The sequence below is a fragment of the Panulirus ornatus genome, chromosome 44 (genome assembly GCF_036320965.1).
Source record: "Panulirus ornatus isolate Po-2019 chromosome 44, ASM3632096v1, whole genome shotgun sequence".
NCBI lineage: Eukaryota > Metazoa > Arthropoda > Malacostraca > Decapoda > Palinuridae > Panulirus > Panulirus ornatus.
The window spans coordinates 8,491,060-8,503,720 of NC_092267.1; the positions used below are offsets into that span (position 1 = coordinate 8,491,060).

The 12,661-nt window shown below is 38.0% G+C and overlaps 1 protein-coding gene across 2 annotated transcripts; it reads right to left on the minus strand.

Moving 5' to 3' along the window:
* Positions 1-703: 703 nt before the first annotated feature.
* Positions 704-8,769, minus strand: LOC139762717 (uncharacterized). Of its 2 annotated transcripts, none has more exons than XM_071687741.1 (2): positions 8,725-8,769; positions 704-5,127 (listed from the first exon to the last, which is right to left on the minus strand). In XM_071687741.1, the coding sequence occupies exon 2, from the start codon at positions 4,321-4,323 to the stop codon at positions 2,596-2,598; it is 1,728 nt and encodes a 575-aa protein (XP_071543842.1). In that variant the 5' UTR covers positions 4,324-5,127; positions 8,725-8,769; the 3' UTR covers positions 704-2,595. The 2 variants fall into 2 exon arrangements, with proteins under 2 accessions (XP_071543842.1, XP_071543843.1); XM_071687742.1 differs by lacking the exon at positions 8,725-8,769 and adding an exon at positions 7,634-8,669.
* Positions 8,770-12,661: the final 3,892 nt, after the last annotated feature.

A 12,661-nucleotide genomic window follows, 5' to 3' on the forward strand; every position in this document is an offset into this window, starting at 1 on the left:
AATTTAGCTTACAGGATGCCACGAAATTAACATCAATATTGATGAAAGTAAATTTTTCATAACTGCAATCACACCAAAGAATTTTAGGATGCTGTCGAGAGTAGTCGATGACTTTTTATAGCGAGTCTCAATTTTTAGATTGGATTGGATTATATAATTTAGGCTTATAAGCCAAGCACAGGAGCAACTAAGGCTATTCAGCATTTTTAATACAGATTAGAATATTCTATCGTAGAAATTCATTTTAGCCACACGTAAAGGTGTTCCTCCCCCAACTAAAAGAAATGACCAGTTCCCATTTTGATAGACCAAGGGAAAAATGAAAAGCATGGGAGGAGAAAAATAGCCTACATGTGTTTGTCTGAGAGCTCAAGCTAGACCTTTGTAGCACGGTTAAACCTACAAGGGAAAAGAAATCCCCTCTGCCATAACTCAAGCCTTCATTGTTCCACACACTCCAAACCACCACGTTATTGTTCATGTAAATTGTGGGGGAAGGTGGGGGTCGATTTTTTGTTCTTTTCAGAGAGGGATTATATGAAAAGAGGATTGTTTCCCTTGTCTCTTACTGAATGACCTATAGATCACAAGGAAGACTGGCTTGCTATTTAATCCCAAGCTCTCAACAAGTGTAACCCATAGGTAATCATAGGCCTGGAATTCTGATATCATTTGGTTTGACTTTCTTGTAAAGGACCTACAATTTATTCATGAATCAGTTTATTTTTGGAAAGAAAATACATCAGAAAATAGTACAAAGTTTATATCACTGTATGCAGATATTTAGAAATACCAGCTGGTATTGTAAATTAACAGAAAATATTTGAGGCAAAGACTTAAGCCTATCTATGACAGGAAAACCTGAAGCTACTCAGCATTGGTGTAGCCAGGGAGGGTTTGGATAGGGATTGCCAACCCTCAGTCACAACTATTTTTCATTATTTAGTGCCACATTGCTCCGTTTAAACACTAATCTGTCTTTTTATCTTACAAGGTCCCTGCTTAATGTCACAGTGTTTAAACACCTACAAAATCTGCTATCTTACAAGGCTTCTAACTTGATGTCACAGTGCTTTGTTCATACACTAACCTTGTTGGCTATCATACAGAGTCCACTGCCTAATGTCATATTGATTTTAAACATGTCCTTTGCTTAGTGTCACCCAGCTTTGTTTAAATTCTTATCTTGCTTGCTATCTTGTAGGGTTCTTTGCTTAATGTCACAATGCTAAATTATAGCATCCCTTATTTAATGTCAAAGTATTTTGTTTAAACACAAACCATTCTTACTATCTTACAGAAACAAGTCCTTTGCTTATTGTCACCCAGCTTTGTTTAAATTCTTATCTTGCTTGCTACTTGCAGGGTTCTTTGCTTAATGTCACAATGCTAAATTATAGCATCCCTTATTTAATGTCAAGGTATTTTGTTTAAACACAAACCATTCTTACTATCTTACATGATCCCTTGGTTAATGTCAGAATTCTTTATTTATTTTTCATGTTAGCTGAGACAGCACAGGCAGCTGAGGCCCTAATCAAGGCCATCCCATTAACCTAACCTAACCTAGCCTGAGCCAGGTACCCGTTATACTAACCAACCCCCTAGGGGCGGATAAACAGCTGGGTTGACAGTGGACCAACTGTTATAACCAGGATTTGGACCTATGTGCTTAACCCTAGGCCGCCCATGAATATGTCACAGTAGGAACACTAACTGCTACATGATTCTTAATTGGTCTCTTACAGGGTCCCTTGCATAAAATCACAATACTTTGCTTATACACTAATCTTGCAGCATCTCTTGCTTAATATCACAGTGATCTGCTTAAAAACTAACCGTAATGACTACTTCAGGTGTTAGTTGCTTAACTTTACAATGCTTTGTTCAAACACTAAACTTAATTGCTCTCTTACAATGTCCCTTGCTTAATGCCACGATGCTTTGCTTAAGCAAAATGCTTTCTATAAACATTTATCTTCCTTGCTATCGTACAAGGTTGAATTTCTTATTATCACTGACAGTACTACATCGTTAACGTGACTCCTATGTATCTCAACATCTAGCTTCCACATTCTTATGTCATTTGGTCTTTTGGCAGAGTGAAAGTACTTATCATTTCTCTCCTATATGAACAGTCATGTACTTTAATAAAACATCCTTCTTGGTGTTTTATGTTTCCTTATCTATGAACAGTCATGTGCTGCACTAAATTACTCTTCCACGAGAGGGCTTTTTGGCTTGTCTCCTGCATAAAGTCATGTGCTACAAAACCTTTTTTCCAGAAGGTCTTTTGGCAGTGTTATATTTTTATGGCTTCTCCCTTCTATGGATACTCATGTGTTGCACTAAACTACCAATCCAGGAAAAGGTCTTTTGGCTAAGTGAACATTCATGTGGCTTCTCCCTTGAATGTGCAGCCATGTGCTCAACTAAATGACTTCTTTGGGAGAAAGTCTTGGACATTGTGGACATTCATTTGGCCTCTCTCCTGTATGTACAGGCATGTGCTTCACTGAATTACTTCCGTGAGAAGGTCTTTTGGAGTGTAAATATTCGAAAGACTTTTCTTTCATAACACAATCATGTGATTCACTAAGAACATTTATATTGCTTCTCTCTTGTATGAATGGTCATGTGCCGCACCAAGTTATTCTTCCAGGAGAAGGACTTTTGGCAATGTGAACAAACATATGGCTTCTCTCTAGCATGTACAGGCCTCTCTCTTGTATGAATGGTTATGTGCCGCACCAAGTTATTCTTCCAGGAGAAGGACTTTTGGCAATGTGAACATACAAATGGCTTCTCTCTAGTATGTACAGACATGTGTTGCTCAACATTACTCTTCTGTGAGAAGGTCTTTTGGCATTGTGAACATTTATATGGCTTCTCTCCTGTATGAATGGTCATGTGCCGCAACAAGTTATCCTTCCAGGAGAAGGCCTTTGGGCAATGAGAACATTCATATGGCTTCTCTCTCGTATGAACAGTCATGTGTTTTACTAAAGCACTCTTCCAGAAGAAGGTCTTTTGGCAGTTTGAACATTCATATGGTTTCTCTCCTGTATGTACAGACATGTGCCGCACTACAAGACTCCTCCTTGAGAAGGTCTTTTGGCAATGTGAACATTCATATGGTTTCTCTCCTGTATGAACAGTCATGTGCATCACTAGTTCACCCTTACGGGAGAAGGTCTTTTTGCAATGTGAACATTCATATGGCTTCTCTCCTGTATGAACAGTCATGTGCTTCACTAAAACACTTTTCCGGGAGAAGGTCTTTTGACATTGTGAACATTCATATGGCCTCTCTCCTCTGTGAAGAGTCATATGCTGCATTAAAGAACTCCTTTGGGTGAAGGCTTTTTGACAAAGTGAACATTCATATGGCTTGTTTCCTGTGTGTACATTCATGTGCTCCACTAAATTACTCCTCTGAGAGAAGGTCTTTTGGCAACGTGAACATTCATATGGCTTGTCTCCTGTATGGACAGTTAAGTGCCTCGTTAAACCACTCTTCCGAGAGAAGGTCTTTTGGCAATGTGAACATTCATACGGTTTCTCTCCTTTATGAATAATCATGTGCTGCACTACTTGACTCCTCTGGGAGAAGGTCTTTTGGCAATGTGAACATTGATATGGCTTCTCTCCTGTATGGATGGTCATGTGCCGCACCAATCTATACTTGCAGGAGAAGGTCTTTTGGCAATGTAAACATTCATATGGCTTGTCACCTGTATGTACAGACATGTGTTGCATGACATGACTCCTCTGGGAGAAGGTCTTTTGGCAATATGAACATTCATATAGCTTCTTTCCTGTATGAACAGTCATGTGCTGCACTAAATTACTCTTTTGGGAGAAGGTCTTTTGGCACTGTGAGCATTCATATGGCTTCTCTTTTGTATGAACAGTCAAGTGCTGCACTAAATTACTTTTTTGGGAGAAGGTCTTTTGGCACTGTGAGCATTCATATGGCTTCTCTCCTGTGTGAACAGTCATGTGCTGCATTAAATTACCCTTTTGGGAGAAGGCTTTTTGGCAAAGTGAGCATTCATATGGCTTCTTTCCTGTATGTACATTCATATGCTCGACTAAATTACTTTGATATTGTGAAAATTCACATGGCTTTTCTCCTGTATGCTCAATCATTTGGCTCACTAAACCACCCTTCTCAGAAAAGGTCTCTTGCCAGTTTGTGGATTCGTATGGCTTCTCTTCTGTGTGAACAGTCATGTGCTTCATTAAATCATCCTTCTGAGAGAAGGTCTTTTGGCAATGATAACATATAAGAGGCTCATTTTCACTAGCATGAGTTGCCATGTCTTACACCAAGTTGCTTCTTCTTGAAAGAGTTATGGTGCAGTAAACACTGAAATTTTTTCTCACCAGTATTAAATTCCTCAAGCCTTCTAAGTCTAGAATACTGGGTAAAACTTTTCTAGCACAGTGAATGCTTGAAAGATCTCTCATCCATTTATGTGAGGATATGCCCTTTTGTGATAGAATTCTTTATATGTTTTGTTGCACAACGAACACTTCACTCATTTGCCCTCCATAATGCAGCATTCTGAAAAAAAGAAAAAAAAAAAGAAAAAACTACAGAGCACAACTGTTGTCCATGGCAGCCTTAGATGTCCAGCTAAAGATGGAGTGCATAACCCCAGCTGGTGTGATGAGTGAAATTTGCACAAGATCAGCAAGTAGAGAATTGGTCTCAACCCAACCTCCTTGTTGCAAATAAGTGTATCCAATAATAATTTTGATATATATATATATATAATGAAAAGTTTGTTTCCACTAAACATGAAACAAAGTTCTTTTCATTAAGGGAAATCTTTTCCTCATGTTCATTTCACTTTATTTTTATCAATGCTGTTCCTATCACCTCTATAGTTATATACTCTTCCTGTCATTGATGGTCTTCAAATAGTTCTACTGCTGCTTCTGCTCTAATAAGCTCAATTTTCGTTATAGACGTTGATTCTCTTGTTCCAATTTGACTGTAAATGTTGAATGTTGTTGTAAGGCTCTTCATACTGCTATAATTGTTCAATTTTGTTCATGTGGCAGCTTGTCAGTCAAGGAAGCTTGGAAACTCATGTCAGTTGTGTTGAACAGAGAGAGCTGCCAAAGAGTAAACATTCACATTAAATGTTGAAGGTAATACAGAGGAAACCCTTTGTATCAAGGGCTGTCAACAGGGACAGGTAAAAGTTTTATATGATATGCCTATCTTGTAGCAAGATTATTTTGTCAATATCAAGCAGTAATAATATACTGAACTTAAATATTTAGCATATGATGTCAGTACTATATGAGAATGAGATCCTTTACATTAGATACTGCTCATAAGAAAAGATAACATCCCTAACAGTAAATAAAGACAAGACTGCAAGAATTCTAAAGATGTAATCTAAGGAAATACAGAGATGAAATTCATATATTTGCACAAATAGAGACAACTTAATATTAAGAGTAATAGCAAGACAGCAAGAATGTAAACTGGATGTGATGTTGAATTTAATGCTTCAACTACTCATTATTCTTAATGATCTAAAAAGTATGGTGACATTGTGATAAAGGAGACTGACATGAAATTATATAATATACAAAGAAAAATGCACATCCAGGCATTACACATGACAGCTAGAGATTGAGTGTGAACTAATGTGGCCTTTGTTGTCTTTTCCTAGCGCTACCTCGTGTGCATGCGGGGGGAGGGGGATGTCATTTCATGTGTGATGGGGTGGCGGTGGGAATGGATGAAGGCAGCATGTATGAATATGTACATGTGTATATATGTATATGTCTGTGTATGTGTATGTATGTATACGTTGAAATGTATAGGTATGTATATGTGCATGCGTGGGCATTTATGTACATATGTGGGTGGGTTGGGCCATTCTTTCGTCTATTTCCTTGCGCTACCTCACTAATGCAGGAGACAGCATCAAAGTATAATAAAATTTATAACAAAAAATCAAATGCTAAAATAATTAACATTTCAATAGTCACCTGGTCTTTACAGCATTACAGATGTATTTCACTGACTCTACTGCAATTCTCTTGTATTTCAATGTTAAATGATACTGATGCAGAGTTAAACTAACTCTTACTTTAGTAAGAAGAACATTAGGTAAATTTAAGTTGATAGGGTTGCTATGAGGTTTACATGGTTTCTCTAGATTTCTTACTAGTTTTGCTTACTGCTTCTCCCTATTTCCCTTTAAGCATCATAAGCCTCACCACTATCACATACACTACTGTGAGATCAAAATTAATGGTTGAAATCCCACTTTCTCAGGTGAAATCACTACATCTAAGTATAATTAGCTCGTTGCTGTGAGTTCCTTCCAAACCCACAAGCTATTTCTGTGGTGCCCTTAAAGTAAAACTTCACCAATAATTTTCCTAGAATATCATTCCAGTTAATGAGGTGCCATTCTAAGTCACTCTTGTGAAATGTAAGGAAACGACTGATATGCATTTCTTTGAACTCTAGATATCTCTCTACAATATAATTGCATTATTTTCTTTTGATGAGAAAACAGAAATGGGCAATTGTCATGAAAATGGAAGCCAGTGTTATAGATAACAATATTTGACAGTGCTGGTATCAATGAATTCGATTCAAATTGTGGAGTTGATATAGAGTGTTAGATTTTTGGAGTAGCACCTGTGCCTCCATTGATATTAAGTCTTTATAAACAGGGCAGGGCTTTGAAGTAGAGGGATATTGCAATGTAATAACACAAATGCAACAAACATAATGAATGCATTGTAGTTAAAAAAACAAATAAAAACAAACATGAGAAATGCCTAAAGTGCCCAAATGTCATTATCTAATGCCATTGCCTAACATGTCAAGGCATTTAAAGACCAATACTACTGAACCGAGAACCCTAGAGAGTTCTCAAGAACCCCAACATTCTTGAATTATCTAATGGGCAAAATTTATCAAACATGTACTAAATTTATTATTTAATTATATATCTTAACATGTTCATCATAATTTTGTCTATTTGCACCCTAAGACGGGTAATTAAGTAAACAAGTTTACTTTTAGATTGTTGTTGGTTCAACCATATCAATAAGGTGTAATTTGGTTTGACTGGTATTGTGTCTTAGGTAAGATCAGGTGTTCAGTTACTTTTTTGGCTTGGCTTTGGTTAAGTATGATTAGGTTGAGTTTTAGGTCAGAAGATGTTTGATTGTTATTTAGATTATCTTTGGTTAGGTTTGGTTAGATTAGATTGGGTTTGGTTAGATCAGGTCAGAACAATGTAAATAACTTTTATGGATAGGCTGTGTCCCATGTGTGGGGTGGGTCAGCGGAGCCTTTGCACTGGGTTTGTTTACATTGCTATTAGTGATATTTGCCATTCAAATTCATAAACAATCTATAGTTATCATTAATCAGAAGTGTAAATAACTTCTGAATGCCCAGTAAGGGTAATACACCATTATAAACGTCGAATTTACATCTAAGGTTCTTTAGGGTTCCTCAATTTATAGAAACCTTAGAGTGATAGTCCTCCACAGGGCTGATGAAATACATCCACCTGGAGCATGTTTGGATTCTATTATAGCTTTATTTCGTTTGTATGTCACCATAATTGAATAAACTCACCTTACTGTTTTACAATTTTCTCCTGGACAAGAAGATGTATTCAAAGTTCCACTCGGGTGAAACTACATCCTTCATGCAGTTCACCCATACTGAGAAGCCAGTAAAGATAAAAATTTTATTCGGAAATTTATGGCTTCCAATTTGATATTGAAAAAGGGATCCACATCAGTCAATGAAATGGTGTAAGTTTCCCTTTTTCCCCTCCACAATTAGCTTAATAACCATAAATCTCAACTGGATGGAGTGTCACTATTTCTGAAACATTATTGTTATTTAGTTAGCATTTACGAATAAGAGGGCAAGTTGTGAAAGAATTTGATCTTCTCTAAATGACTTTCAAATTCATGTACATATTTCAACTCCTTCACAGCATGATACATCTACGGGAGTAATTTTTCTCATTCTTTATTTAGTACTATAAACTAACAATGAAGTTAAGAGTACATAAATCACTCAAAAAAGGAAATTACATATATAACAGAAATATATAATGGTATTGAGAAATCTTCACAAATATAGTCTTTTAATATTAAGCGTGCATATTTGATTAACATATTCTACATTATCTTAGTATCACTGAACCCACATTTTCCCTTTCCCTCATGACCCTATCACGAACGAATTAATGACAAAAGATAACTTTTAAGGATAGTAAATCAAAATCCCACATTTTTCTATCATTCTTTACAGTAGCAATAAAGATTCCATGAAGGTAAAACTCTAAATATATCGGTTCTCAACAACCCCAACATTCATTAAGTCATTAGCGGTGGATTTACTGTACTCAGAAAAATATATACGATGATGAAAGTGCAGGAATATTATCTAAAAACTAAAAGTGAAGTAACAGTTAATGGCCAGGATATGGACACGATATTTAATAAAGACACCAGTGTTTGTGGGTTTGATATCTTACTAGTGTTGGTAGGGCCATGAGAGAGCCGAAGTCGTGGGATCAAATGATATTAAGCGTGAAAAGTGGAATTCACATGACATGCTCTTATAATGTTTGTCTTATTTAGTGAAGAAGAATATGAGATAAATAGGTATGTATATATGAAAGGATACAAAGTTTTCTCTATTTTACTTACCATTATTGGTAGTTGACGCCAGATGAATAAGGAATTGAACTAAACATTCGTTATAGATGTGGCAACATACGTAGAAGGAATTGAAATATTTATAAATAGAATTAGATTATTTGTTTTATAGGTTCAGAATGTTTGATGATTTTTTTTCATTTTCTCATTAAGGAAAAATTGGAATGTATGTCGTATATAACACATTATACGTGATCAAATCCTCCTCAAGCCTTATTAGGCAACTACAGTGAGGAAAAGGGATTTTTTTTACATTGATCGATATCCATTTTGTTTTCCATTTTGATATTGACGAACCACATATGTGTGATTTATGTCATTTAAACCGTCCTTTCCGGGCAGGTAGTATAGGTTAAGTGACTGAAGTGTGTCATTATACAAGATTGGAACTTCAGATGGATTTTCTTGATCACAAGGCATTGATTATAATACATTTTGAACCATGGTTTATGGTTTAATTGACCATCATTATTGTAGACAGAAATACCGTTTGTTGCACAGAAACGTGGTAAGAGCGCAGGGTTACTTGACAAATGCTGTTCGCTTCACAAGAAGGATCGTATCCATCATTTTCCCCGTGACTGCTTGACAGTCGCAAAACCAACTGTAAGATAACTGTGCTCATTTGCTCTCGACATATGAACCAAACTAAGGTCTGTAGAATCTAAACAATGCCAAGTGAATGTTATAGTTCATTTGCTGGTGTAAGTCATGTATAGCATTTCATATACTCTCTCAAAAGTCCTCTCTACTTGGTGTACTCAAATTATTGGTTATTGAGTGAATTATTTAACAGATCATTGCTATGTCCTAGATATTAAGACATCCCTATACACTTCCCTCTATAATGGATATTCCATTCCCATACTGCTGAGAATGGAAACTGTGATTTCTGTCGCCTTTCTCAGCCAGATTTTCCACATATGTTAATCAACTCGACATGTTAACTCCTAATGTTTGCCTTCTTGTTTCTCATATTACGTCATGTTTCGATCTTCTGTAGATTCCGTTTTGAACGTCTTCGTCAGTTTGATCATTACGGTAAAACTGAGCAAATGTTTGTATCCAGTTAGTGATTTTAAATTGGAAATATCCCACTTGTTCTCTCATCATCCCTGAGGACCTGTCCACTTCGTGTCACCTGTATTTCCCAGTTATCATCCTTAATGGTTTATGACAATGCTCACGTATGTCATTCTTGTTAATCTCCTCATATATAATTGTCGTATTTCTCTTGTTCCACTTTCCTTTGTGTTTGCATATTACCACACGGTATCTGATGGTGTGAATGAGACCGTTGTGACCATATATAAATTCTTAATTGTCATGGTTGGAAATATTCTCTCATTACTGCATTTTCAGGTGATCAGACCTGACCCCCTCATAAAATCGTGTAATGCATTTCACTGTGGCACATCTTGTATCAAAAAAATACTTTTTTGCCCATTTGATAAGCACAGCAACTTTTGTTGTCTTGGGCCACATCTTAGTGTTATCCTCTTAAGAAGATGCTCTGCAGAACAGATATCAAGATGATATCCCTAACTCAATGTTCCCTCATTAATATTCATGTTATCTCATACAGGCATTTGCCATATCAAATTTATGTCTCGGTTTACAAACTTGTCTCGAAGTTTCAACATTATCATCATGGTAGAAGCCTCTGCACCTCTTGCTATAATTGTGAAAAATCTCATCTTAACTTTCAGAAAGGATAAGGCGTTTCATATTTAGATCTTTGTCTGTTCCTCGAAATAGAACGTTCACAGCAGAAAGTCACAAACTCAGGCAAGACTTCAGTCTTAATATAAGACTTCTTAATAAGACTCCATCCAGCCAGGGGGTCGACACCATGAACAACCTTCAACCCTTGCGTATAATTTGTATTTTCTCAGAAGTCTTGCGATTGGATATTGCTTGTGTGTGGCTGTTCATTTCCGTGAAAATATGTTTTACCAATTTGTCCCCATTTTCCTTGTATAACTGGCATCCTTGAATGAACCACAGCAAGACATTTGTGGCCTCAAATCATCTTTAACGTTTCTGTGTGACTGCATAGAGTTCAACCAATATAGTCCCATCTGAAATTTCTCGGGAGTTTCCGTTTTCTGTGAAGTTCTCTTCAGTCCTGGTCTCCTGTCTTTCGATGATTATATTTTTTTCTCTCAAGACTGTTCTCAAAGGTGTAACCTTCTTTGTGAGGATTCCAAGACAATTCCCAGGTACGTGGTTTTGAGGTTGAAAGACATAACTGATTCCCGGGATGATTCTGTATGTAAATTATTGCTTTCTCGCGTTTGGGTACATAAAGCAGATGCAGTATTTGTAACAACTAGTTGCCTGCTATACTGTTTGAGCAAAATTCTTAATACTTCTTAAAACGATGAACGTATTAGGGGGAAAAAAAAGAAACAGAAACTTATTATTTTATATTGGTAAATGGAATTATAGCTCGCTTGAGAATCATTAAAAGAATTATTGAATGAAATAAGGATTTTAAGTAAGTATGCCATCGCTCTTCAGGATAATATTTATTTTTTTTTCTTATTTTATCCGTTGTAATGTAAATGTGTTCTAGGAACATCGCCCTGATATTCGCCAGATGGAAGTGAGATAATATAGTATATGAATATTCATATCCTTCCTTCATCCTACGCCACATACGTCTCCACAACCTTCATCCTACGCCACATACGTCCTCACAACCTTCATCCTACGCCACATACGTCTCCACAACCTTCATCCTACGCCACATACGTCCTCACAACCTTCATCATACGCCACACACGTCCCCACAACCTTCATCCTACGCCACATACGTCCCCACAACCTTCATCCTACGCCACATACGTCTCCACAACCTTCATCCTACGCCACATACGTCCCCATAACCTTCATCCTACGCCACATACGTCCTCACAACCTTCATCATACGCCACATACGTCTCCACAACCTTCATCCTACGCCACATACGTCCCCATAACCTTCATCCTACGCCACATACGTCCCCACAACCTTCATCCTACGCCACATACGTCCTCACAACCTTCATCCTACGCCGCATACGTCCCCACAACCTTCATCCTACGCCACATACGTCCCCACAACCTTCATCCTACGCCGCATACGTCCCCACAACCTTCATCCTACGCCACATACGTCCCCACAACCTTCATCCTACGCCACATACGTCCTCACAAGCTTCATCCTACGCCACATATGTCCCCACAACCTTCATCCTACGCCACATACGTCGCCACAACCTTCATCCTACACACACACACACACACACACACACACACACACACGAGACTCCCTCTCCCGTACAGTGCAAATAAGTAATTACACCTGCTGTCTAGGCTTTTAGCGTCAGTGTTAACTCTTCTGATCTGTGTGGGAGGTGAGGACTCCGCCATTTAGATCTCATTTAAATTTCAGGTGACAACGTTTTGGTCTCTCTTGACGCTGAAGCTTTCAAGCAGTTCCTCAGCTTTTGGATGGAGCGGTGGGCGGGACCTGGGGCGGGCTATGTGTGTGTGTGTGTGTGTGTAGGGTAGGGAAGTGGGTTGTCTGTTCCAACAGCTTATCCACTGGTCTCCTGCAGAAAACGTCATGGCTTTAGTAACTCAACTCATTCACTCCGGTAGAGGTTCGGTCTCCCCTCCTCCCAGTCGCAGCCAATAAACAAACCCACGTAGCTCTTGTAAAATGTCGGACCCCCCTTCAGGAACCAGAGCAATTACCCCCCCCCCACTTCCCCCCCTCCATGCAAAGGGGTCGTTCGCCCCACCTCCAGCAGTAGCCCAGCTGGCCAGCCCAATCCCACCTATACAGGGACGACTGTAACTTCCATTTGCACAGCTTTTACGTGGAATGTTTTCCCCCTCCGTTTTATTGTCAATATTCCGCGGTCCTCCACCGCTCCAG

What these genes read in the sequence shown, in the direction of transcription:
- LOC139762717 (XM_071687741.1), bottom strand. Translation starts at nt 4,323, where the DNA reads ATGGCAACTCATGCTAGTGAAAATGAGCCTCTTATATGTTATCATTGC.